Raw genomic sequence first — 22,671 nt, forward strand, 5'->3', positions numbered from 1 at the left:
AGGCCTGTGATCGATGAATTGAATGTTGGTTCAAGGGTGATTTACTCTCTAGAGCAGTCTTCCCCGTTTGAAACATGTTAGTACGGCCATACTTTTACATATGTGTCATTGCTTCAACCATCCTGGGGCAATAGCAAAGCTACACGGGGCAGAAAAGCTTATTTGTGCTGCCATCTAGTGTATGCATCGTTACACCTCTGGGCCTACTCTGCTTTTATTTACCCGAAACAAACTACAAACGGGAAACCAAATCAGCATTGCCAAGGAAGGGGGGACTCAGTCAGCTTCGAGCAGTTAACACAAGTCGAGTTTATACTTTGTGTGTGCTGTGTTTGTTTGTGTGTGAATGTTTGTGTGTGTGTGTTTGTGCATGTGTGTGTGTTAAATGTGTGTGTGTGTTGGCATGTGCGCGTGTGTGTGTGGATAGGGGGGGGGGGGGGGGGGGTGATAGAATAGACTGAGAGTGACAGAAAGGGGGAGAGATAATTCTTTGTGTGTCAAGTTCTCATGAAATAATGAGCTGTTCCTGTTCCCTGGATGTCATGCCCGTTCCTGACGCTGTCAATCAAGCTGGGTGTGTGGTGGGGACACTCCACTGTGGGGGTACATTTCAAAAAGATACCCAGAATTCATCTGATAATGAAGTTAGCGCTGCGGTGCAGAACTCCAGGGGAGGGGAGAGAGGGGGAGAGGAGGAGAGGGGGAGAGAGGGGGTGAGGGGAGAGACTCTCCCTTCACTGAGGCCTTAACCTTTAACATGTGTGGGCATGGCAGCTCTGCGGGGGTCTCTAGGGAACGCAGCACACAGAGCAATGAGGTGGTGTCATCTATTCTCCAGCTTTATCTCTCCATATTTGTCTCCCTCTCTCTCTCTCTCTCTCTCTCCCTATATCTCTCTGTCTCTCTCTGTCTCTCCCTCTCTCTCTCTCTTTCTCACCTTCCGCAGTTCTCATCTATTAACCCACTTTTCCTCTATTTTTGTTAAAAGAGAAGTACTGAAAGCTTGTATCTGGTTGTTAATTAAGTTACTATAAGCTAAATCACAACATCGATGCCCCTCACTGCACACACTTTTTTCTCGAGCTCTCTTGTGTGTTAAATACGTTGTGCTCCAATAGAGGGCTTTGAAATTAACGTGTCCATGCGCTCTCATCCGCCAACGAGCCACAGGATACGTGTAGCAACAGCGGAGAAGGACAAAGGCTGCCAAGGCTGAAGCCTATATTTAGCAATGACATCGAATCCCTGACCTGAACACGATGGACACGAGACACTGACCTCATACAGCTCATCATCAAACACATCATCACCACCACTCAAACAAGCCGGGATATTAAATCTTAACCACACACTCAGATGAGCACACAGTCAGACGGACGGACGGAAGGACGGACGGACGGACATGCAGACACAGTTGGACTCCCACACCCGGTCACAAAGGAGGAAACACATGAAAAAAGCAGTTCTGAACCGGTTTCAGTCTGCATTCCAGTAGTGAACGGGTTCATAATTTACTCTCCTTACTCAACATTGGCCAGGGCTATTCTGAAGGCATAATTAGTAAGAATGCTGTAGAATTCATCCAGCTCAGCGGGCATAACCTTTAAGCCTGTTAGAAATGTGCTCCAGTGGTGCTAGAGAGCTGGAGAGCTGGTTCCTGAGAGGTGCCATCACTTCTTGATCTGCTGGTGGTTCTCCACATCCAGCGAGTTCCACTCCTTGCCCAGCGAGTCCCACCGCTTAGCCGTCTGATTAACACTTCCACCCTGAAGTTCAGCAGGATTTGATCCGTGCATATTATTCCCTGGATGTTTGCCCCCACCCCCCCCCCCCCCCCCCCACTCTCCCCCAGGCCCCAGAATTAAAATAGAGAGAGAAATTGAATCAAAGTAACTTGTGCTACAAAAGACACAAGGAATGTACAGAGCCTAGAATATTTTAGAGTTGCTCATCTTTAAAGATACTAATGCTTCCTTTCATCCTTCTGTAAGATCACACAGAAACGCACACACACTGACACACACACACACACACACACACGGATACACACACACACGCACGGCCGCACGCACACACAGACACTCAGACACGCACACACACACACACACACAAAACCACCCAGACACACACACACACACACACAGATACACACACGCACACACAACCACACACACACACAAACACACGCACACCGTGGGAACCGCTAGCCTCGTGTTGTTTACCTTGTGCTCACTTGAGCGGTGAGTGTGTGTCTCTCAGTTGTTGCAGCGGCGGCGCAGGTCGGTCTCCCTCTAATGGGACATTACAGCAGCCATCCCCTAAAGGTTCCCCGCGTCACACAGCGCATGCTAATGGCTCGCCCTGCCCTCGGCGGGATGCTGTGAGATCCCTCTTCCGGAAGGAATAAGAAGGTTGCCGCGCTGCCTTTGGTGGTGGAAATGCAAATGGTCTCACATTATTCTTCCCCCGAATATCAATGCATATCAATATTCTGTTCTGGCCGGCCTTGTTGGGAATGCCAAACGAGGCGCAGACGTCGCTGACTTCTGTCCCGCCTCCCATTAGTAAGAACGAGTGTAGCAGGGCTGCGATAGTTCAGGTGTGGTGGAAACTTTCTGGGGAGGATTGATAGGGCTCTGATTTTTGTGGTCATTAATAAAAAAATATATTAGCACAATCCATTCGGCTAATTTAAGGGAGACTATGTATGAGTTTAATGTAAATGATGATAGTTTGACTGGAGGTATAGAACGCTATGGGTAACACTATACGATAAGGTTTCATGTATTAACCATTACTTAAGTAAGGGATAATGCCCGACGAGGTGTCCATTATCAGGAATTAATGGACGACGTGGAGGCGTGAACCGTCCGACGCGAAGCGGAGGACGGTTGCCTCCGCGATTAGGGTTAGTGGGAACCCTAACCATATTAAATAATGAATGATTAATCAATGCCATATTTAACAAGAACACCATAACCTAAGTTAACATGAACACCATTAGTAAAGACGAACACCATTAGTCAAAGATTACTATACCATAAGTTAACGGTTTCTAACTGTAAGTAATGCATATCACAGTAATAACTAATGATAACTAATGGTTAATTGTTCCCCTATAGTAAAGTGTTACCATGCTACGTCCTCCTCCAAGTCTTTCGTATAGTTAGTAAATTGAAACCCAGACGATATCACAGTAAACAAGCACCTGGCCCTAATGGCTAACAAATAGTAAATGTTCCAGGGTTTGAAGTGTAGAAGACAGGTGTCGAATGGAGACGAACATTCAATGCCGTGTCGGTGGGTTAACCAGACTGACGTAAAGCCCGGAGCCCAGCCGTGGAGTGAGTCGCAGCCTGTGCTGGCCTAGTTCAATACCCGCACTAATCACGCTCTGCAGCTCTGCTCTCAGCCTCCCCGATCAAACAGACAGCCGCCCACCTGCACGCAGGCGTGCACAGCGATGCGTGGCTGAGGACAGCGTCACACACGCTCAGGTGACTCCCCCCTCGCCTGCTATTCCTGTCCCGTACCAGCTGTCAGTGGGCTGGGGATGGGGACCATTCTGATCATTTCAGCGCCCTGGCGATGGCTTGATGCGACTCTCTCTCGCACACGCTCATTCATGAAGCATGCGCGTGCCCGATAATAATGGTAAATTTTAGTTTACCACCTATACTTTTTACCCTTTCAGTGTTTTTCGTTTTTTTCAAGTGAAAGCAAAATAAGGCAGTATGAAAACCACAATGAGGTATACATAGCAACGGTGTGTAGACAGAAGGCTGAGTGAGGACAGGAAGGCAAACAGCACAGAAGGATTGACAAGGATTCTTCATGTGTTGATACTCTGTGGCTGATGCCAGAGATTACCTCGATGGAAAGGAAAATAAGATACTGGTGTGTGTGTGTGTGTGTGTGTGTGTGTGTGTGTGTGTGTGTGTGTGTGTGTGTGTGTGTGTGTGTGTGTGTGTGTGTGTGTGTTAGCGTGTGCATGTGCGTTTGTGTGTGAGTGGGTGATGCGTGTGTGCCAGGTGTGTGTGATAGTGTGTGTGTGTGTGTGTTTCTCAATTTGGTCGTCCCTGTGAGTTGTGACATTTGACACTGACGCATTTTGTTGTTGTTGCCATTTAAAATAAAGCGTTGTGTATCGTATCTGAAACATGCCGGATTTACGAGGGAGCAGAGACAAGAGGAGAAAATAGGAACTGTGTGACACAGACATGCCAAGTTAAAGTGAAGAACACAGGATTCCTCGCGGGGAGCGACACTTAATCTGCCCCCGAGCCAAAAAACAGCAACTCACCCTGCAGAGGGGGTGCCGTGAGCGTTCTTTGATTTCCTGCTCCTGCCCGCGACGTGTGTCCTCGGGAAGAAAAAATCGACATGCGTACTAGCAGGCGCTCGACCTCTTAATATTTCATCAGCCCACTTTGCAAGGAGAGCATGTATTATTCACAAAGATGGGGTCACAATTAAACAGGCTGCCAATCAGAGGCGGACTCTGGAGAGGCGCACACCGCCAGTAGAGTAGACTCCCGGTGCATTTCAGCGAGACAACCAGGGCAGCGCGTCCACGTGTATAACACGCGCTCTCACGCTGATCTGCGCAGCGGGAACACCATGATGGAGGACACGTGTGCACGAGAGCATGGTGAAATGCATGTGTGTGTGCGGGTTTGTGTCTTGAGCCTGTGTGTGTGTTATGTGCGTGTGTGTGTGTGTGTGTGTGTGTGTGTGTGTGTGTGTGTGTGTGTGTGTGTGTGTGTGTGTGTGTGTGTGTGTGTGTGTGAACTCGTCATGTACTCTGATGGCAATGCTATGGGGGTTCTTGTTGACATTGTTCACGGTTAGCTAACAGATGGATACACAAACAGAGTCATCTGCCCCCTGCTTCCTCTTAAACAGTTTAACCCCCAGGGTTACCCAGGGTTACCCAGGTTTATCCCGAACCCACTACTCAGTATCGGAGAGGTTGTGACAGTGCAACCAGTAACTTTAACTAACAATAACTGAACTACAATACAAACACCCAACCGTAACCCAGTAGCCTACTCCTAACCCCTATGCTTATGCTATACAACATTGCTTATTACCGCATTAACAGATGTTAATTGATGGTTAAACTATGTAGCTTAATTGTAAAGCGTTTTGTATGTGTATTGTAAAGTGTTCGATATGCTTACATTTGTATATAGTAAGGCCTGCAGGCCTAACACATGAAATATTTTGAAGTAAAGTGTTTGTTTTGCTGTGAAATTTAATATTATTTTTTCTTTACAGCCGATTCGATGAGGCTTGTTATGTGGAACATGTTTAACCGAGAGCCATGACAGCGCTGCTTCTCAAGGTGAATCAGAATCACTCATTCTTTATAAACTAATCGTTTGTGAAAAGGCTTTGATGCTGAGTCAGGGGCATGGATAAAAGAGGCTGCGCACACACTAATCTAATCCACGGTATTTGAGCAATCTTTCACCAAGAAGCTACTTACCATTGAGTGCAGTCAGTGCGCAGAGATACAAGAGCAAAGTACAGCGTGCAAATCCCAGCTTCAATCTAGAATCAAAACCAATCTTCCTTGTTGATGTTAACTGCTGACCTAACATGAGGAGCGGGGCAGGGGGGTCATATCATTATATCCATAGATGCTGTTAACTACCTCTCCAAGAATCAGAAAAAAATGTGATTTTGTGAAGATTACAGAGAGTGAAATATAGTCGAAATATAGTCGATTATGCATATTTCTTGTGGTCAGTGGTTATGTTATAGTGTGACGGAAGTGAGAACTCATGTTTAACGATATGTTAACTTTGATTGCTTCGATGGTTGCTTTTGAAATGTGAACTATTGTGTTTGCGTTGAGCCGGGGTCTTTATGTAGCCTAATTCTCAGAGTAAACGCAATGCACAACGGGAAATTAGACACAATGGCAGGATTTGATAAGCAACCATGCAGAACAAATTAACGCTTATCTTCCACATGCACAATAAGACCTGAAGTAATTAATGAAGACGTCATTGATCTGTTCATTGATTCGCTTAATGTTGTGGCAAACATTTCGGACACGCTTTTGCACTGTTCAGAAATGTGTCTTTTAGAAGTTAGGGACATAGACAAACCGAACCAAACCAAGGATAAATTATGTAGTTTAGCCAACCGATAGAATGAAATAACGTAAAGCATTACTGGTTCACTCATGATTCTGTAGTGCGAGACAATATCTGTATTTGGTAGTTTTCTTTAAGCGATCAAACACTCAGTCTACTCACCGCCTTGATATCCGACTCTGGAAACAGCTGATACTCAAGATGAGGAGATACTCAAGATGAGGAATAGAGCCCAGTTACTCGCTGAAGCGAAAAACATCCGAAGTGGTAGCTTTTGCGTGATCTCTCTCTCTCTCTCTCTCTCTCTCTCTCTCTCTCTCTCTCTCTCTCTCTCTCTCTCTCTCTCTCTCTCTCTCTCTCTCTCTCTCTCTCTCTCTCTCTCTCTCTCTCTCTCTCTCTCTCTCTCTCTCTCTCTCTCTCTCTCTCTCTCTCTCTCTCTCTCTCTCTCTCTCTCTCTCTCTCTCTCTCTCTCTCTCTCTCTCTCTCTCTCTCTCTCTCTCTCTCTCTCTCTCTCTCTCTCTCTCTCTCTCTCTCTCTCTCTCTCTCTCTCTCTCTCTCTCTCTCTCTCACTGATTGTGGGCTCCATACAGCCCCCCCTAGTGGTTGATAATCCACAACACGCCTATAATAAAACGCAGTGTCTAATCTGTAACGTCACCTTGTGTTGAAGATAAACAGGGGAAGCATTTCTCCTTCCTTTAAAACATGCATTCAGGACTGGTTTGATCCAGCAAACAAAAGACAAGGCATATAGGCTAGTCGACAGACTCTTAATCCCATACTCACAGTTTAATCAGAATGAAAAGATTTAGGAAGATTAAGGTTGAACAAAATATTGTTCCTTATACTTAACTAAGGGATTATGGCCGTTCTGGCTTCACAGTAGTTTACCTTAAAGGCCCACTATGCAACTTCGGGCATTCCTTGGCTGTTTTCTTGATTTTGGCAGGCACATTTCTCTACACAGCGCCCCCTACAGCTTCGTAGTAGATATTTCACAACACTGTCGTAACAACTCGTTGACGACCCTTCCCCATGCACTTTGTTTTCAAAGAAGCCGGCGAATGCGTGGAGCCATGTCCGAAGTAGATGTTCATAAAGTGTAGGCAAGGTTATACATTTTTAAAATGGTGTATTTGTATTGCAATAAACATAAATCCATCCTTTTTTATAGTTGACGGGGAGAATTTATATCCTAGATTATAATTGTTATATCTTAGGTTGAACAGAACAATCAGTGTAAGAGGTTTGGCCAACATAATAATCTAAATAAACAAGAACCTGGATTCGGGGATTCAGTCTGTATCTGGGGGACGAGACGGACGAACAGCAAAACACCCATGGAAACAAAGGTGTTTATATGGTTGCAACCAAGCAAGCTAGAAACATACAGGGCTCACAACAAAACGGTCGAGAAAACAATTTTTACAGGGCTCACAACAAAATGGTTGAGCAAACACATTTGTACAGAGACTATCAACATCAAGAATACCACGAAGACAAAGTTCACCCAAGGGTACTTTCAATTTCAAAAGCAACACGGCCGAGTCGGCGTCTGTTTTGCAGTCTTCTTTTTCTTTCAGTTCACGCTATTCCTGAAAAGCTTGCCCAAAGTTTACTCGTGTCTGGCCTCTCTGTCGGTCAGTCTCCCTTTTCTCTTCTTCTGTTCCTCCGACATTGGGTTTCTCTGTCTCTTTTTAGTCGGCTGATCTATGATGAATATAACAATCCCTTAGTTGTTTGTGTTTATATCGAGCCGGTTCCCTGTTTCGGGGTCTGTGCCGTAAAGCACCAACGCCCGGAGTTCAGAACTTTCAACGCGTGACGCTTAGCGACGATAGCCAATCAGCGTGGAGCTTGACCCGACGTCACTGACAGAGAGTAGTGACCCTTGCACAGAAGGATACGGCCGACATCTTTCTTTATTCTGGGTGGAAATAGTAACATAGTTACGCCATTAAATGCGTTTATGGAAACATTTTTAGCGAGAAATGTGCATTTTACTTTCATAATGTTCGCTCGGTAAATGTGAAGGATGTTTGGTTCGATAGTTATGACGAAGAGTGAACGCTCCGTTCACTTGCATGGAGAGCGTCTCTGGTTGCTAGACTATTTCTCTGCTGATCAACACTACGAATGCTGGAAACACACCAGACACACCATGTGAAGTTATTTAACCCGATTATCGTTATTTATGAGTCTTTAGCCCAAGTGAAGGAGTTCAAGTACCTCGGGGTCTTGTTCGCGAGTGAGGGTACTATGGAGCGTGAGATTGGCCGGAGAATCGGAGCAGCGGGGGCGGTATTGCGTTCGCTTTACCGCACCGTCGTTACGAGACTCTGTCCATGCAAGTGAACGGAGCGTTCACTCTTCCTCCATTGGGAGGTGTTTCAGGCACGTCCAGTGGGGAGGAGACCTCGGGGAAGACCCTGGACTAGGTGGAGACCTCGGGGAAGACCCTGGACTAGGTGGATAGATTATATCTCAACACTGGCCTAGGAATGCCTCGGGATCCCCCCGTCAGAGCTGGTCAATGTGGCCCGGGAAAGGGAAGTCTGGAGCCCCCTGCTTGAGCTGCTTCCCCCGCGACCCGACCCCGGATAAACAGATGACGATGAGATGAGATCGTTATTTATATCCGAGATTATTTAATCTAACCCGATCTAAACTCTATCATGCACCCAAACACGGCGGCGTTTGGGTTTCCTACCTCGGACTCTAGCGCAGCCACATGCGCGTTGGGCGCGTTGAACCATTTTTGTGACACACAATGATCAAGCGTCAGGTTAGGCGCGTTAGCGTTATCCAACGCGAGTAACGCGGTTGGTGTGGCCGTACCATTAGTCGATTGATCCATGATGAATGCAACAATTGCCTCGCAACTGGCTGTTTATATCTAGCCGGTGCCATGTTTGGGTGTGTGTCTGTGCCGTAAAGCATTTTCGAAACTACAATCTGACTACATTTTCGAGGATACTTCCGTTGCGTCACATCCGGATTGTGTCGGTCCGAACAGAGCAAGTTGCATATGCGCTTTTTCACTGGAGAGGCGACATGGGTAAATGACACACCCACCAATCGACCCAGAAATGGATGCAGAACCATCAGCATAACTCTCAACCTGCATACTTAATGTAATTTTGGCTAAAAAAGTTGCATAGTGGGCCTTTAATCCTCTTATGGGACTGCTTTGATCTGGGACAATATCTGGATTGTTCTGGTGATAATCAAGCATGTGATCCTCTTCAAAGTCCTCTTTTCCCTCTTCTAGTGTTACTGTTTTTCCATTCCTCTTTTGTTTAATCTTTTCCTGCTTAATTTACACATATTTCCTCAAATTTACCTCCTCATCCTACCTTTTTCAAATTCCTAATTCATATTTTGTCATTTGTTGCTCTACTCTTTTTTGCCATCTACACCTTCCTCCTCCGCATATTTGACACTTTCACTTTGAATTTCTCACCATTATATATCTCTCCTTCCGCCTCCTCTCCCTCCCTCTCCCCTTCCTCCTCCTCATCTTCCTCCTTATATTTCTCCTCCTCATTGTCCTTCACATCCCCACTTTCCTCCTCCACCTTCTTCCTCTCTAACCCTCCCCTACCCATGACTCTTTCTCACATTGAAAGTCAGTGCTTTGTTTTCAACAGCAAATGTCAAACAAATGTTTGACAAAAGATAAATCCTATGTTGCCTGTACTCTATTTCCCAAGAGTATGCATAGTCATTTAAACATCAACGTTGTAGTGCTTGAATTGAATGATAATTATTGAACAATCTTGTCATGACCCCAGACGACTAGACATCTTTAGAGACCACAAAAAACGTGTAATTGTTGACAACGACCATCAAATTATCCAAAGTTAAGTAAAAAGAATATAATAACTTAATAAACAAATGATCAGCTCTTACTTTGCAAACAACTCCCCAATGCAACCATTTATAACAACACGTTGTTGGTGTGTTTTCTGCACCATCGCCCCGCCTCCACCACACGCTGCAGCCCTGAGCGCTGATGTGCACTGGCTCTTTTAAAACGGAGGAGTCCCTAAAATGGGGTCGGAACGGGTACGGCAAAGTCCGGGTCACGCCCACTTTTGGCGGTGGAAACGCGATCCGACCCGCACCTTTGCGATCCGATCCGTTCCGCACCCTGCAGTGGAAATGCGCCATAAAGGTTGGAGTTTGGCACAATATGCCCTCCTTGTCCCTCCCTGCGCGCAGCAGAAGATAAGTGCGTCACTTTGGATCCGTTGTTATCGCGACTTAAAGTCTATCGCTTGTGCGGCAGTTTCTTGAAATGGTGAGTTTGAGTTGAACTCCTGACACGAAGTTAGAATATGTCACTTTCTATCTCGCTAATGCGAAACCAAACAAGACGTGCAGGAAGCAATGCAACAGCATTGGAACGGAAGGCGCATAGTGGTACTGTTATTCTGTTTACATGCGTATTAGTTCCTCAAAAATATCGCATTATTTAACAATGATATGCTGCTCTAAGGGTCAGCCTTTACAAGACGAAATGAAATGGCAAAACATCTTCCCTAATGCTGTCTGTGTGTGCGTGTGCGTGCGTGCTTCTCAGTTCGGTTGTCCCTAACCCCAAAACCACGTGGTGCGTGTACGTGTGCTCGTGTGTTTGTGTGTGTGTGTGTGTGTGTGTGTGTGCGTGCCTGCCTGCGTGCGTGCGTGCGTGCGTGTGTCTGTCTCTGTGAGGGTGCTGGTGTGTGTATTTCTCGGACTGGTCGTCCCTGTGAGTTGTCACACACGTCGCCTTTGTATACATCATTATTCCCCAAAGTAATGGTCGCTCTCCGTCCCCAATGGCACGGAGCTGAGATGAATGAGGACACCTTTGAGATCCCTGAGGGAGCAGAGTACCGCTACCTGGTGGAGGTGGAGGTGCAGTACGTCCGGCGGAGGAACTACGTCAGCCCCCTGCTGGTGCTCTCTAATGGCTGGATCAAGCTCATCGGCCTGGCAGTGGTCTCCGCGCTCGGCCTGTCCACGTTCCTGTTCTGGCCACTGTGGCCAGGTGTGTCCCAGACGATGCCACGCAACCTGGCCCGGGTCACCACCGATGTCGGGGCTTTCGAGGGGAGACACGTGAGTCTGTTTTCATGTTGTTGATGGGTGAGTCAAAGGGGATGTGTAATACTAATGTAGCACTTGCTAATTTTGTTTTATTCTGTTTTTTAAATCGATTTAAGTAGATGCAACCTTTATTTATACAGACAGATCTCTCAGGTACCAGGACTCTTTTGAATGAGGCCCTCTGTACAGACAATACAAATAATGGCTATAAATAAAGATATATAAACAGATAAATAAGTAGTGATTAAAATAATGTGTATCAAAATATTATGAAAAAACCTTGATATAATGACGCATCAACTGAAACGTGATATATCGAGACGCCATTTTGGAGGGTGAACCATCCAAGCTACGATGGGAAATGAAACTGTCACGCTCTCCTCTCCAGGAGGACGGGGCCTACTCCTTCAGGGGCATGAGCTACGCCTCCCCCCCGACGGGCCGGCTGCGCTGGGCCCCCCCGGCCAGGCCGACCCCAGGCAACGGCTTTGGGGACGCCAGCCGCCTCCGCGGCATTTGCCCCCAGCTGGACCGGGCCGGCCGGAGGGTGGGCAGTGAGAGCTGCCTGTTCCTCAACGTGTGGACCCCCTCGCTGGAGCCGGACGCCGCTCTGCCCGTGGTGGTCTGGATCCACGGGGGGTACCTGACCTCGCTCAGCGGGGGGGAGCCCGGGTACGCGCCCTCGGCCCGGCTGGCAGCTGAGACGGGGGTGGTCTACGTCAGCTTCAACTACCGGCTGGGTGCCCTGGGGTTCCTGGCCCTGGAGGTTCTGAGGGAGGGCAGCCCCACCAACACCTCAGGTTGGTGCTCACTGGAGGGCTAGGGGATAGGGGGCTAGGGAACAGGGGCTAGGAGACAGGGAGGGCAGCCCACCCAACACCTCGGGTGCTTACTGCAGGGCTAGGAATTTTTTTGTTTTATTTGATTTATTTTTTTCTTTCGGTATGCAAAGAGGTATGTGACTAATGAAATGCTTCCAAATCGTGATTCACTCACTCACGTGGCATCAGTGTTGTATTTACCAAGTCATGCAGTGGTGGATTTGTTCCAGCTTTGGCACCCTTTTCCTCTCTCCAGGGAACTATGGCTTCATGGACCAGATCGCGGCCCTCCAGTGGGTTCAGAGGAACATCCACGTCTTCGGAGGCGACCCAGGGAACGTGACCATATTTGGACACAGCTCTGGTATGAACATCAACAACAAATACTTCTCCTAACTTAACCTGGGACATGGGTCTGTATCATTGTAGTACAAGTTGATTCAACACTGGATCAACTGCAGCACTACAGGAACCTGCTGTAAACTGCCAGGGCAGGTGGTTTTGTGGAATGTCAGAACAGCCTAAAGGTTATGGTCGGTTTAGGTCATGGGTCGGCAACCCTAGGCACGCGTGCCATCACTGGCACGTGGCAGCATAATCATTGGCACACTTGAAAAAAAATGTTGCACCTTATTCTGTTTTGGGCATTTCCTCCCAGTGCAAATATGTTTAAATGAGTTACTGAAAGCAGTGTTCTGAAATTTGAAATTATTGAAATTAATAGTTTTTAAACCTATGTCGTGAGTAATAGACAAGAAAATATTTAAAATATTGTTGCAAGTGGCCTGTATGCATCGCCTTCACATGGTTTTGCAAAGCTGGACATGTCTTGTACAGCTTTGCACAAGATATTGATGTGGATGGTTCCAAGATTCTCATATATTCTTGTTTTTTACATTTCTCACAGTGCAAATATGTTTTTGAATGAGTTTCTGAAAGTGGTGTTTTAAGATGGGACACATGTAATTATAATTTGCAAACCCATATTGCAAATGTAACAACAAAAAAACACATTTAAAATGTTGATGCATGATTGTGGACTATATGGAAATAATACAATTCCAGGTCTTCTGGCAATGTTTTTGGTCGCTGTGTCATATTTCAGCTTAATAATGAATATACTGTTGCTTAAGGCACACTCATTAACGAGAAAATGTCAAACTGGCACTGCGTGTTGAAAAGGTTGCTGACCCCTGGTTTAGGTTATAGTTGATACACCACATTTATTTACAGTATCATGAAAACACTGGACGTGATGGTAACTGTCCGTTGTGCCAATGAATGGTATTCACACATGAGGTTTGCCTTGATGTTGAGAGTGGCGTGGGAGCTTTATCTCAGACAGGGGAAGGATGGAAATTTCGGGACACATCATCAGTAGTTTACCTTTGAATCAGGGGGTGTTTCGGCCTTTCAACACTATTCACCCTCATCCAAGGTGGCCAGCTACAGGGTGATCAAGCCTGAGCTTGTGTCCCATGCCCAATCAAGAGTATTGGCTGGTTATTTAAATGGCGCAGCCCACGGGACCATGCAAGGCAGGGGGATCCTCTTCCCTGAGTCAGGCCTAGAGCTGACCGTCTAGGTTCTTACCTGGGTTCTCAAGTGTGTGTGTGTGTGTGTGGGGGGGGGGGGGATTAGTTAGCGGGTCTTGTTGCTGTTCTATGAGCTCAGCAAGTGTCCTTCCGCTTGATCAATTTTTTTTGGTGGAAGAAACCACAAAACCTCTTCATCCCACTTCAACTGGATAGATTTTCGCACTCCATACTCGTTGTTGTGCGTCTGCTGCCAGTTCTGTGTAGCGCAGTTTCTTGTGTTCATAGGCCTCTTCGGTTGAATTCTCCATGGTACTGTGAGCTTTATAATGTTGACAGACTTCATTGAAGGGGACCAGAGTACCATGTCTGGAGTACAATGCAGCCACCAGCTAAGGGTGGTGGCTGCAATCTCAGGTGGAAAGATTAGTTGCTGGCCAATATCAACTAGCATCTTCAAATCCCGGGCCTTGGCTAGCTTCCTAGCTTCTGGTTTGGGAGGGGCATGGTTGGGCTTTTTCTGTACCCCTTGGATGAATGTTGGTGCTGTGATGGAATTTGATGCTCTCAGGGTAAAGGAGTTGGTGGTATTCCTCTTGCTCCCAAGAGCTGCTGCCAGATTCTTGAGGACCTGGTTGTGCCTCCAGGTGTTGCGGACGGCGGCCAGGCTGGTCATACCACCGGTCAAGATGTGTTTGAGAGTCGCTGGGGTTGGGCAGAGGGCACAGGTCTGGTCCTCGCCATACCACTGGTGGAGGTTTTTTGGAGATGGGAGCACATCATATGTAGCTCTGATGATGAAGCTGATGTTGCTTGCCTCCACTTCCCAGAGCTCCCTCCAACTGAGCTAACTCCTCTTCAGTCCTTCCCACTTCATCCATTGTCCCTGCTTGACAAGAGAGATGGACTTCGCACTTCTTTTACCCTCATCCTGACGGTGCACCTCCTCTACCACCATTTTCCTCTCTGAAGTTGAGGCCTCACGCCAAGTTGGCTTCCTTGCTGTAAGGCCAAAGCCTCCTCTTCCCAGCTGGACATGCCCCTTGATGTCGTTGTGCATCACGGCTGACGTAGCATGCTGCGTCGCATCGGATGATGTCCATTTCCATCCAGTAAGCAGGGGTGGCACAGCATTGCTGATGGTCTGTTCTCTGGAGTCCTTCAAAGTCATATGGAGTCTCACTTTAGAGCACTTGTACTCTTCAGTGAGGCTCGTGATAGGCAGTTCAAGGACCCCTTTGCCATAAGAGGCTGATGTTAGTCAGACAACGTGGGACCCCGAGCCATTTCTTCAGGTATGAAGTAATGGTTTGCTCCATCTTCTCCACAGTGGTTATTGGGACCTCGTAGATAGTGAGTGGCCACATTACCTGAGGGAAAAGTCCAAATTGCAGGCACCAGAGCTTGAGCTTCCCTGGCAGTAGGGTCTTGTTGATGTTTTCCAGTCTGTTGGTGATGTCCTGCCTTATTTGCTGCACTTGGTATGTGTTCCTGAGGCTGGCATCGTACCATCTGCCCAGGCTTTGAATGGGTTGCTCAGACACTGTTGGTATTGGGGCGTCACCAATGCAAAACTTCACGTTTTTAAGCTTTCCCTTGGCTATTGAGATGCTTTGTGACTTGCTGTGCTTGATTTTCATCCGGTCCCACTTGATGTTCTCCTGCAGTTTTCCAAGCATCCGCCTGGTGCATACCAAAGTAGTGGTCAGATTGGTCATGTCATGCATGTATGCTCCGATAGTTGGAAGGCGGATCCCGTTCTTAGTTTGCTCACCCCCCATCACCCACCTTGAGGCCCTGATGATGACCTCCATGGCCATTGTGAAGGCCAGGGTGAGATTGTACAGCCTGCCATGATGCCTACTTCTAGGCGCTGCCATGATGTTGTAAAGTCAGCTGTTGTGAAGCACACCTGCAGGTCTTTGAAGCAGGCTTTCACTAGACTAGTGATGGATGATGGAACGTGGAAGATGCTGAAGGATTCCCAGAGAAGGTTATGGGGAACTGATCCAAAAGCTTATATGGTACTCCATTCGGCCCAGGGGCTGATGCTGATCTTGCACACCGTACTGTATCCTCTGCTTCTTTCCATTTTGGAGGGCCAGTCTCCAGGTGGAATTCAGGAGGTTGACTCGGTGGGATGTCATGTGGGTTAACTAGCTGTTCGTGCCTTTTCGTGTCACAGTGGACCTTTTCCAGACGTTCGTCCAGTTCCTGCATTGGAGTTTTCAGGGTTCCGCCCTTTCAATAACAAAGAGGTCTTTGACAAACCTGAAGGTTTTTTCATAGAACCGTGTTCTTGTGCGTCCCTTCCACTTATGAAGTTTCCTGAAGTTCTCTGCTCTTCGCAAAGTTGCAAAACGGCATTTGATGTCCCCCTGGAGTAGCATGAGACCATAAAAAAAGAAAAAAAGTCAACAAAAGTGCTGGATTCACTAACATCACATACATCTAGTAGCTGTTTCTAAAAAATGTCCATCCCTTTCAAGTGTTTAAACTGAGATATAATAACATATTAATTGTATTGTTTGCCGATACATTTTTTCGGAGTCTTGGGTTTAATAGTAGATATAGCATGTGGATTATTTCACTGTGTACATTCAGTGTTTTTGTAATGTACTGGTGCAATGGAGATTTATGATGATGATAATTGATTGTTGATAATTGTGTAATAAAGCGTGTGTGTTTTGGACCCCCTGTGTCAGGGGGCACCTCGGTGTGGACTCTGCTGAAGTCGCCCCTGGCTAAGGGTCTGTTCAGCGCCGCGGTGGTCATGAGCGGCTCCACGGTCCAAAACGCGTCGCTGGCGAAGGCCGAGGCAGACAACCTGGTGTTCCTGCGGAAGACGGACTGCACCGACCTGGCCTGCCTCCGAAGTCTGTCCGTCACACAGATCCTACAGGTAGGACTCACAGACACACGCAACCACAGCAATACAATAAAGGCAAAAAAGAAAAGTTCTTTCACAATTAACTTTACTGGTATTGTATTCCACTTAAGCCACCTTTCTGTTCAATGTAATTGTTAAAATTTTGCTAACATTGAACATTGCTTAACACTGCCACAAAACATTCAGAGCCCCACAATTATAATTGACTCATCGTAAGAAGTTGGATAAAATACATCAGCATAATCAAAGTGTTAAACATGGACGTCGCCCATTGAACCACATCTGAATTTTCCTTTCGAAATGAACCATGGCGTCTACGTTGTACACCGTACATTTCCACCTCCTGCCGTTCATTGTGTTCACCTCTGTACCTCCGCCAGGCCAGCCCGTGGGAGGAGTACCCGTCCTGGGCAGGCGACGGCATGATGGACCTGCCCACCAAAGGGAAGTTCTACGGCCCCCTGGTGGTCATGGACGGACATGTCCTCCCTGACGCAATGGCGGAGGGAGGAGGAGGATTTTACAACGACGTGCCGATCGTGGTGGGCACGACGGAGCAGGAGGCGGACTTTAGGTGACCACTCTCTGTGTGTGTGTGTGTGTGTGTGTGTGTGTGTGTGTGTGTGTGTGTGTGTGTGTGTGTGTGTGTGTGTGTGTGTGTGTGTGTGTGTGTGTGTGTGTGTGTGTGTGTGTGTGTGTGCCATCTGCATTAGTGTGAATATGTTTCTTCCTCTCCCCCTTAGCCCTTCTTCTGCAAACATCTCTCTCTGGACTTGGGATGACTACCAGTGGTTTGTTACCGGTGAGAGCCTTGATGAGTTGCCTGCCTGTATACAATGTAATAGGTATGCTTATCAGCAGGGCCGGCGATCAGCTTAGGCGACCTAAGCGATTGCCTAGGGCGGCAAATGTGTTGGGGGTGCCCTCTGGTGGCGCCCTTAATTAATTAATGAAATTATATGAAACAAGCAAAATAAAACATTTTTACCTAACATGTTCCCAAATGGAACGGACAAGGGAGGGGATGGGGGATTCTTTTTTAGTGTGTATGGAAACCCTCACTGTAGTACGCAGGACAATACGATATATTTTTAATCAGCAAATTACAAACATTCACCGTACATTTTGTACGGTGAATGTTTTCTGCTATTAAATCTATGACACTTTGGAGAAAAGCAAAGTGTACTGTTTATCAAGGGTTCCTGTTCTTCTAGAAAGGTACTTCCAGAAAAATCCTGTACTTCTAGAAAAAGATGTGTCCAGGTTTTGTAATTTTTGGACGTGAAAAACAAGGTTCAAGTTGTTGCTATTGCCTTGTTCTGACCAACTTTTCTCTGCCTGCTCTGTCTTTTTGAGTAATTGAAAACCTCATTGAACAACAATTAACAGAAGGTGTTCAAAAGGATTAAAAAACACATTAAAGCCCAAAGGCTTTTTTCCATTGTGGTCCTTTAGATGGAAAGGGAGAAATATCACACAGACTAAAACATGGCGAACAAAAACACACAGCACATGGACTACAACGTTGAAGAAAAAAAGGGGGGGATAAAATAAATAAAACAAAGGATAAGTTCCCAGACGGACAAGCAGACAGACAGTACAATATTCCTAGTACTTCAGGGATCTTTTGATTTTAAGTTACATAACCATTTTTTTATTGAAGATTTAAAATGAAAGTGGGAGGAGCACAGCAATTTAAGGTTTAAAGGTAGGCCATAACAAGACAGCTGCCGAGTATAGGAAATAGTACTTTCCCATACAGCTTTTAAAATGGCAGAGCCTGAAATCAGTGGAACTTCCCCTGGTGGATTAATTGTGTGTGTCACTAATTTTAGAAAAGTAATGTCGTAGGTATTTGGGTGCCAGGTTATTTCTTATCTTGTAGACTAAACAAAGTTTGAGTTGGGAAACTCTCTCCTCCAATCTGCGCCACCTAAAACTGGAGAAGTGGTCAGGAAGAAGATGTGTTCTGGGATGGAGTTTGAGGACCACTCTGATCAGTCTATTTTGACAGAACTGTAGCTTGTCTTTGAGGCCTTTAGTAGTGCCAGTGTACCAAGATGTACAGGCATAGTCAAAATGGCATTAAACAAGGGCATCGGCTAGGGTTTTCAAAGTGTTACTATCCAAGAGGCTGGATATTCTTGCCAGGAACCTTTGAGATAGCTCTCTGGGCCATAAACGCCCCTGATAATTTGTTGTCTAATATACATCACCTACTACTACCCTAAACCCCAAAGACTTTCTTAGTTTGTCTTTGGACCAAAAAAGAATTGACTCTGTCTTGCCAAGGTGGAGAGACAGCTTGTTATCTGTCAACCAAGCACTGAGGTGAAGGAGTTCTACGCTTAGCAGCCTTTCCACCTCAGATTTCTCTTTATGAGATACTAGAATAGCAGAGTCATCTGCAAATAAAAACAGATTGCAATCTATGGCTGACGGCATATCATTCACATATAACAAAAAGAAAAGAGGACCTAAAATACTCCCCTGTGGAACTCCACATGTTAATTTAAGTGGTGAGGACAAGGTCCCTTCCACATCCACCACCTGTTTTCTGACCTAACCCACAGGAGAGATGTATCAGAAAATCCCAGGGCTTTGAGTTTGTTCAAGAGGATATCATACTGGACTGTGTCAAACGCCTTTTGAAGGTCTATTAACACAATGCCACAAAAACTCCCCTTATCCCCCTCTTTGCTGATGATGTTTGTAAGATAGAGCAGACAGGTATCAGTGAAATGGGCTTTTCTAAAGCCTGATTGGAAGTCAAATAAGAGGTTCTGCTCTGCTAAATACCCATCTATTTGCTCATAAATGATCCTAACAGAGGATAGATATGGGGCGGAAATTTCCAGGATCAGATTTGAGCCCCTTTTTATATAAGAGTATCACTCTTGCCACCTTAAATTTATTGGGGAAATGGTTATTTGTAATGGATACATTTATAAGATGAGTTATGACAGAAGTGTTTTTTTCAGCAGCATCCCTGAGAAATTTGGCAGGAATGTTGTCAAAACCGGTAGCCTTGGAAGGATTCTGGCCTTTGAGTTTTTTTAGTAACAACTTCTGCTCTGAATCCCTCAGACAAACTGAAACCCTTCGGTGAGGACCTTCCCAAGGACGCTCTGGACCTTTACCCCAGCTCAGCGTCCTGTCCCACCCTGGACCGCTGTCCTGAGCGGGCCTACACCACCATGGTGTCGGACATGAGGGTGACCTGCCCCAGCAACGAGGAGGCCTCCAGGGCAGCAGGTGAGCCTGGCACACCCACTATTATACACACTATACAAACTCATGAAGAGAGTCATGGAGTAAAACCTACATCAGTTTTATCTGCCATGTACATTTGCATATCCACATTTCCACAATTCCCTTTTATAATTCACTGTGAATTAAAGTTGAAATGCAGTACCATTTTCTGAGTCCTGTGTTATTTATTAGCATTTTTTATATTTATTTCAACCATGGAATAGCTGAGGTTCAGGCCTTTTAAGTAGGACAGCCTAGTTGTTATCACCATATACGTCCCTCCACCCAAACTGTGTTTCATGCTATTTACTTGTATTTAATGTTTACAAGTCCATGTAAACATTACGGATGTTTAAAGCACTACTAATTCATTATCAATCATTCATTGTCAAATCTGTTGTCACAATCCTTGAGTCGGTCGCCGTAGCAGAGAGCTTTGTGAACTGACTCGCCTTGTGTTGTGTTGTCCCAGCGGCCCTGAGCAGTCCCGTGTATCGCTACGTGGTGACGCACACACCGTCCAGCGCGGTGAACACCTCGGGCCAGGACCTGGTGCCCTACCCCAGCCGCTTCTCCTTCCACACGCTGGACGCCCTGGCCTTCTTCGACGGCCTGGGGGCCCTCCTGGAGGAAAGCCTCTTCCCAAACGACACAGAGTTCCAGCTCCTCTTCAGACACCACCTCATCCACTTTGCAAAAACGAGTAGGATTGCTGCGTTATAATAATGAAAATGATGCATGGGATTCAATGTGCCTTTAAAGGTTCCTGCGGACACTGTATATACAGATCAGAACCAAGGAATGTATGCTGTATGAAGACTGTCTATTGGACCAACGTGGCTTAGCTCAGAAGGTAGAGCGGGGTGATTTGAAACTGCAAGGTTGCTAGTTCATTCCCGGCTCTGAGTGCCGAGGTGTCCCTGAGCAAGGCGCCTCACCCTAACTGCCTTGGATGCATGGACTCCGCCGTCGGGTTTTGAATGTGTGTATACTATAACCTTTGTAAGTCGCTTTGGATAAAAGCATTGTCTAAATATCCTAAATGTCAAATTTAAATGCATACTGTATTTCTAACGCATGTATTGTTTGGTGATTTCCATTTTTAAAAGCACCAGCCGACGACCAAACATTGTTTGCTGTCTTCTTCCTTTACCGACTTCCAGGGAAGATGGTGGACGAGTGGCCAGAGTTCCCATCAGCCACTGCTCTCCTGTCCAACCGTCTGAAGGTGGTCCAGAGCTACTCTGATGAGCGCTGTCGCCTGTGGCAGGACAATGGCTTCGAGGCCTACGCCTGGGTCAACTGACCAGATGAACACCCAGGGCTGTGGGTCAACCCTGTGGAAACGCCAAATTTGATTCACCGCTGTGCTCACCTAAGGCCATGCCACTTTTTCTAATGACTATAAACCACTATTCTTTAACCAAACTAACAGCTGCCAACACCTTGTTTACACTGAGCTGCTGGGTCAAAAGGGGTGTCCTCACTTCCTGTTGACGTCAGTCGAAGAGCAGATTCGGCGGTGTACTCTATACTAATAACAATATGGTATGGTCGGCTTAGCTCAGGAGGTAGAGAGGGTCGTCTTGAAACCAGAAGGTTTCTAGTTCAATCCCAAGCTACCGCTAACTGAGTGTTGTGGTGTCCATGGACTGTGCTAAATATAAATGCATGGAGGACACAAAACTCAAACAGAAGCCATTAAAAGTGTACCAGTGCTACGACCCAGCAGCAATGGCTAATGTATAGAATGTCGTTCATAATCGGGAAAATAAGGCCCGAATGGCCCTGAAGGGGCATATTTTCGATAATGACCGGCGACGTTATATACATTATCCCGCTTATTACACGGCTACTTGCCAAAATGAAATACTAACTTTACACGTTTTTTAACAATTTATTTGTTACTTACCAGCATTCATAGTGTTGATCAGCAGAGAAATAATCTGTTAAGACGTTGATGTAAATTTGAAACCGAGTACGCTGGGGTTGATAAGTTACCAGACTTCTTGTGGAGTGTTACGATAGAAACGCAAAAAAAATTCACTTTCCTTGATAGCGGTCGTTACGCTTACCGGATTACCTACGGACAGATACGAAAGACAGCAAAAAATTCACTTTCCTTGATAGCTTTATATGCTTAGCAACGGTGAATTATCAAAATATAATAAATCATATTATACCACGGTCTGCGGGAATACTCGATTCTGATTGGATGCAGGGTGTGCATTAACTCCTGATATACGGACACCTGGACAAGTAGTTCCGTCAAATTGTCTGTTTACCGTTCTCAATTAATGCGCTAGCTGGCGTATCGTCTCTAAAATAGTAGTAACCATAGCAACGGGAAACAAAACAAAGCTCAGCGGACTATAATACCTCCCGCTACCTCCCGTTCTAAAGTCGTAGCTATGGTCCGTCCTAATTACTGGAGGAGTGAACAACGTTTCCGTTGCATGAGAACCCAACGGGCGTGTAATGGTGGTTCCGGGTATTAGTCGGACCCTCAGGCGTAACCAGGGAAACAAATGTATGTTTTGTGGAAAACTTTATATTCAGATTGTAAAACGCATGAAAATATAAATGAATGGTCTTAATTTGGTCACCGTTGGTAAGTGACCGTGGTATAAACGGGATAATGCCCGACGAGGTGTCCATTATCAGGAATTAATGGACGACGTGGAGGCGTGAACCGTCCGACGCGAAGCGGAGGACGGTTCACCTCCACTTAATTCACGACGGTTCACCTCCACTTAATTCACCGTCGGAAGTTGTGAAGGCCCATGCAAGTGAACGGAGCATTCCACAGCATTGAGAAGAGCCGTGTAATAACTTTATATAATTCAGAGTGAATTAAAAGTTTAAATGAAATCCAATCTCTGTGTTTCATGTTATTTATTTGTATTTTCAACAATCATTTACACCATGAAATAGATAAGATTCAGGCCTTTTCAGAAGTAGGCCAGCCTAGT

General features: G+C 46.1%; 1 protein-coding gene across 1 annotated transcript; it reads left to right on the top strand.

Moving 5' to 3' along the window:
• The first annotated feature begins 10,426 nt into the window (after positions 1–10,426).
• On the top strand, positions 10,427–21,886 carry LOC115559271 (para-nitrobenzyl esterase). Its single transcript, XM_030378069.1, has 9 exons — positions 10,427–11,213; positions 11,590–12,001; positions 12,279–12,386; positions 16,263–16,459; positions 16,828–17,021; positions 17,191–17,249; positions 19,535–19,702; positions 20,172–20,402; positions 20,863–21,886. The coding sequence occupies exons 1-9, from the start codon at positions 10,911–10,913 to the stop codon at positions 21,003–21,005; spliced, it is 1,815 nt and encodes a 604-aa protein (XP_030233929.1). The 5' UTR covers positions 10,427–10,910; the 3' UTR covers positions 21,006–21,886.
• Positions 21,887–22,671: the final 785 nt, after the last annotated feature.

The sequence above is a fragment of the Gadus morhua genome, chromosome 14 (genome assembly GCF_902167405.1).
Source record: "Gadus morhua chromosome 14, gadMor3.0, whole genome shotgun sequence".
NCBI lineage: Eukaryota > Metazoa > Chordata > Actinopteri > Gadiformes > Gadidae > Gadus > Gadus morhua.

What these genes read in the sequence shown, in the direction of transcription:
- LOC115559271 (XM_030378069.1), top strand. Translation starts at nt 10,911, where the DNA reads ATGGTCGCTCTCCGTCCCCAATGGCACGGAGCTGAGATGAATGAGGAC. An exon ending in GGGCTTTCGAGGGGAGACAC is followed by an intron (nt 11,214 to 11,589) that starts GTGAGTCTGTTT and finishes TCTCCTCTCCAG; the next exon opens with GAGGACGGGGCCTACTCCTT. An exon ending in CATATTTGGACACAGCTCTG is followed by an intron (nt 12,387 to 16,262) that starts GTATGAACATCA and finishes CCCCTGTGTCAG; the next exon opens with GGGGCACCTCGGTGTGGACT.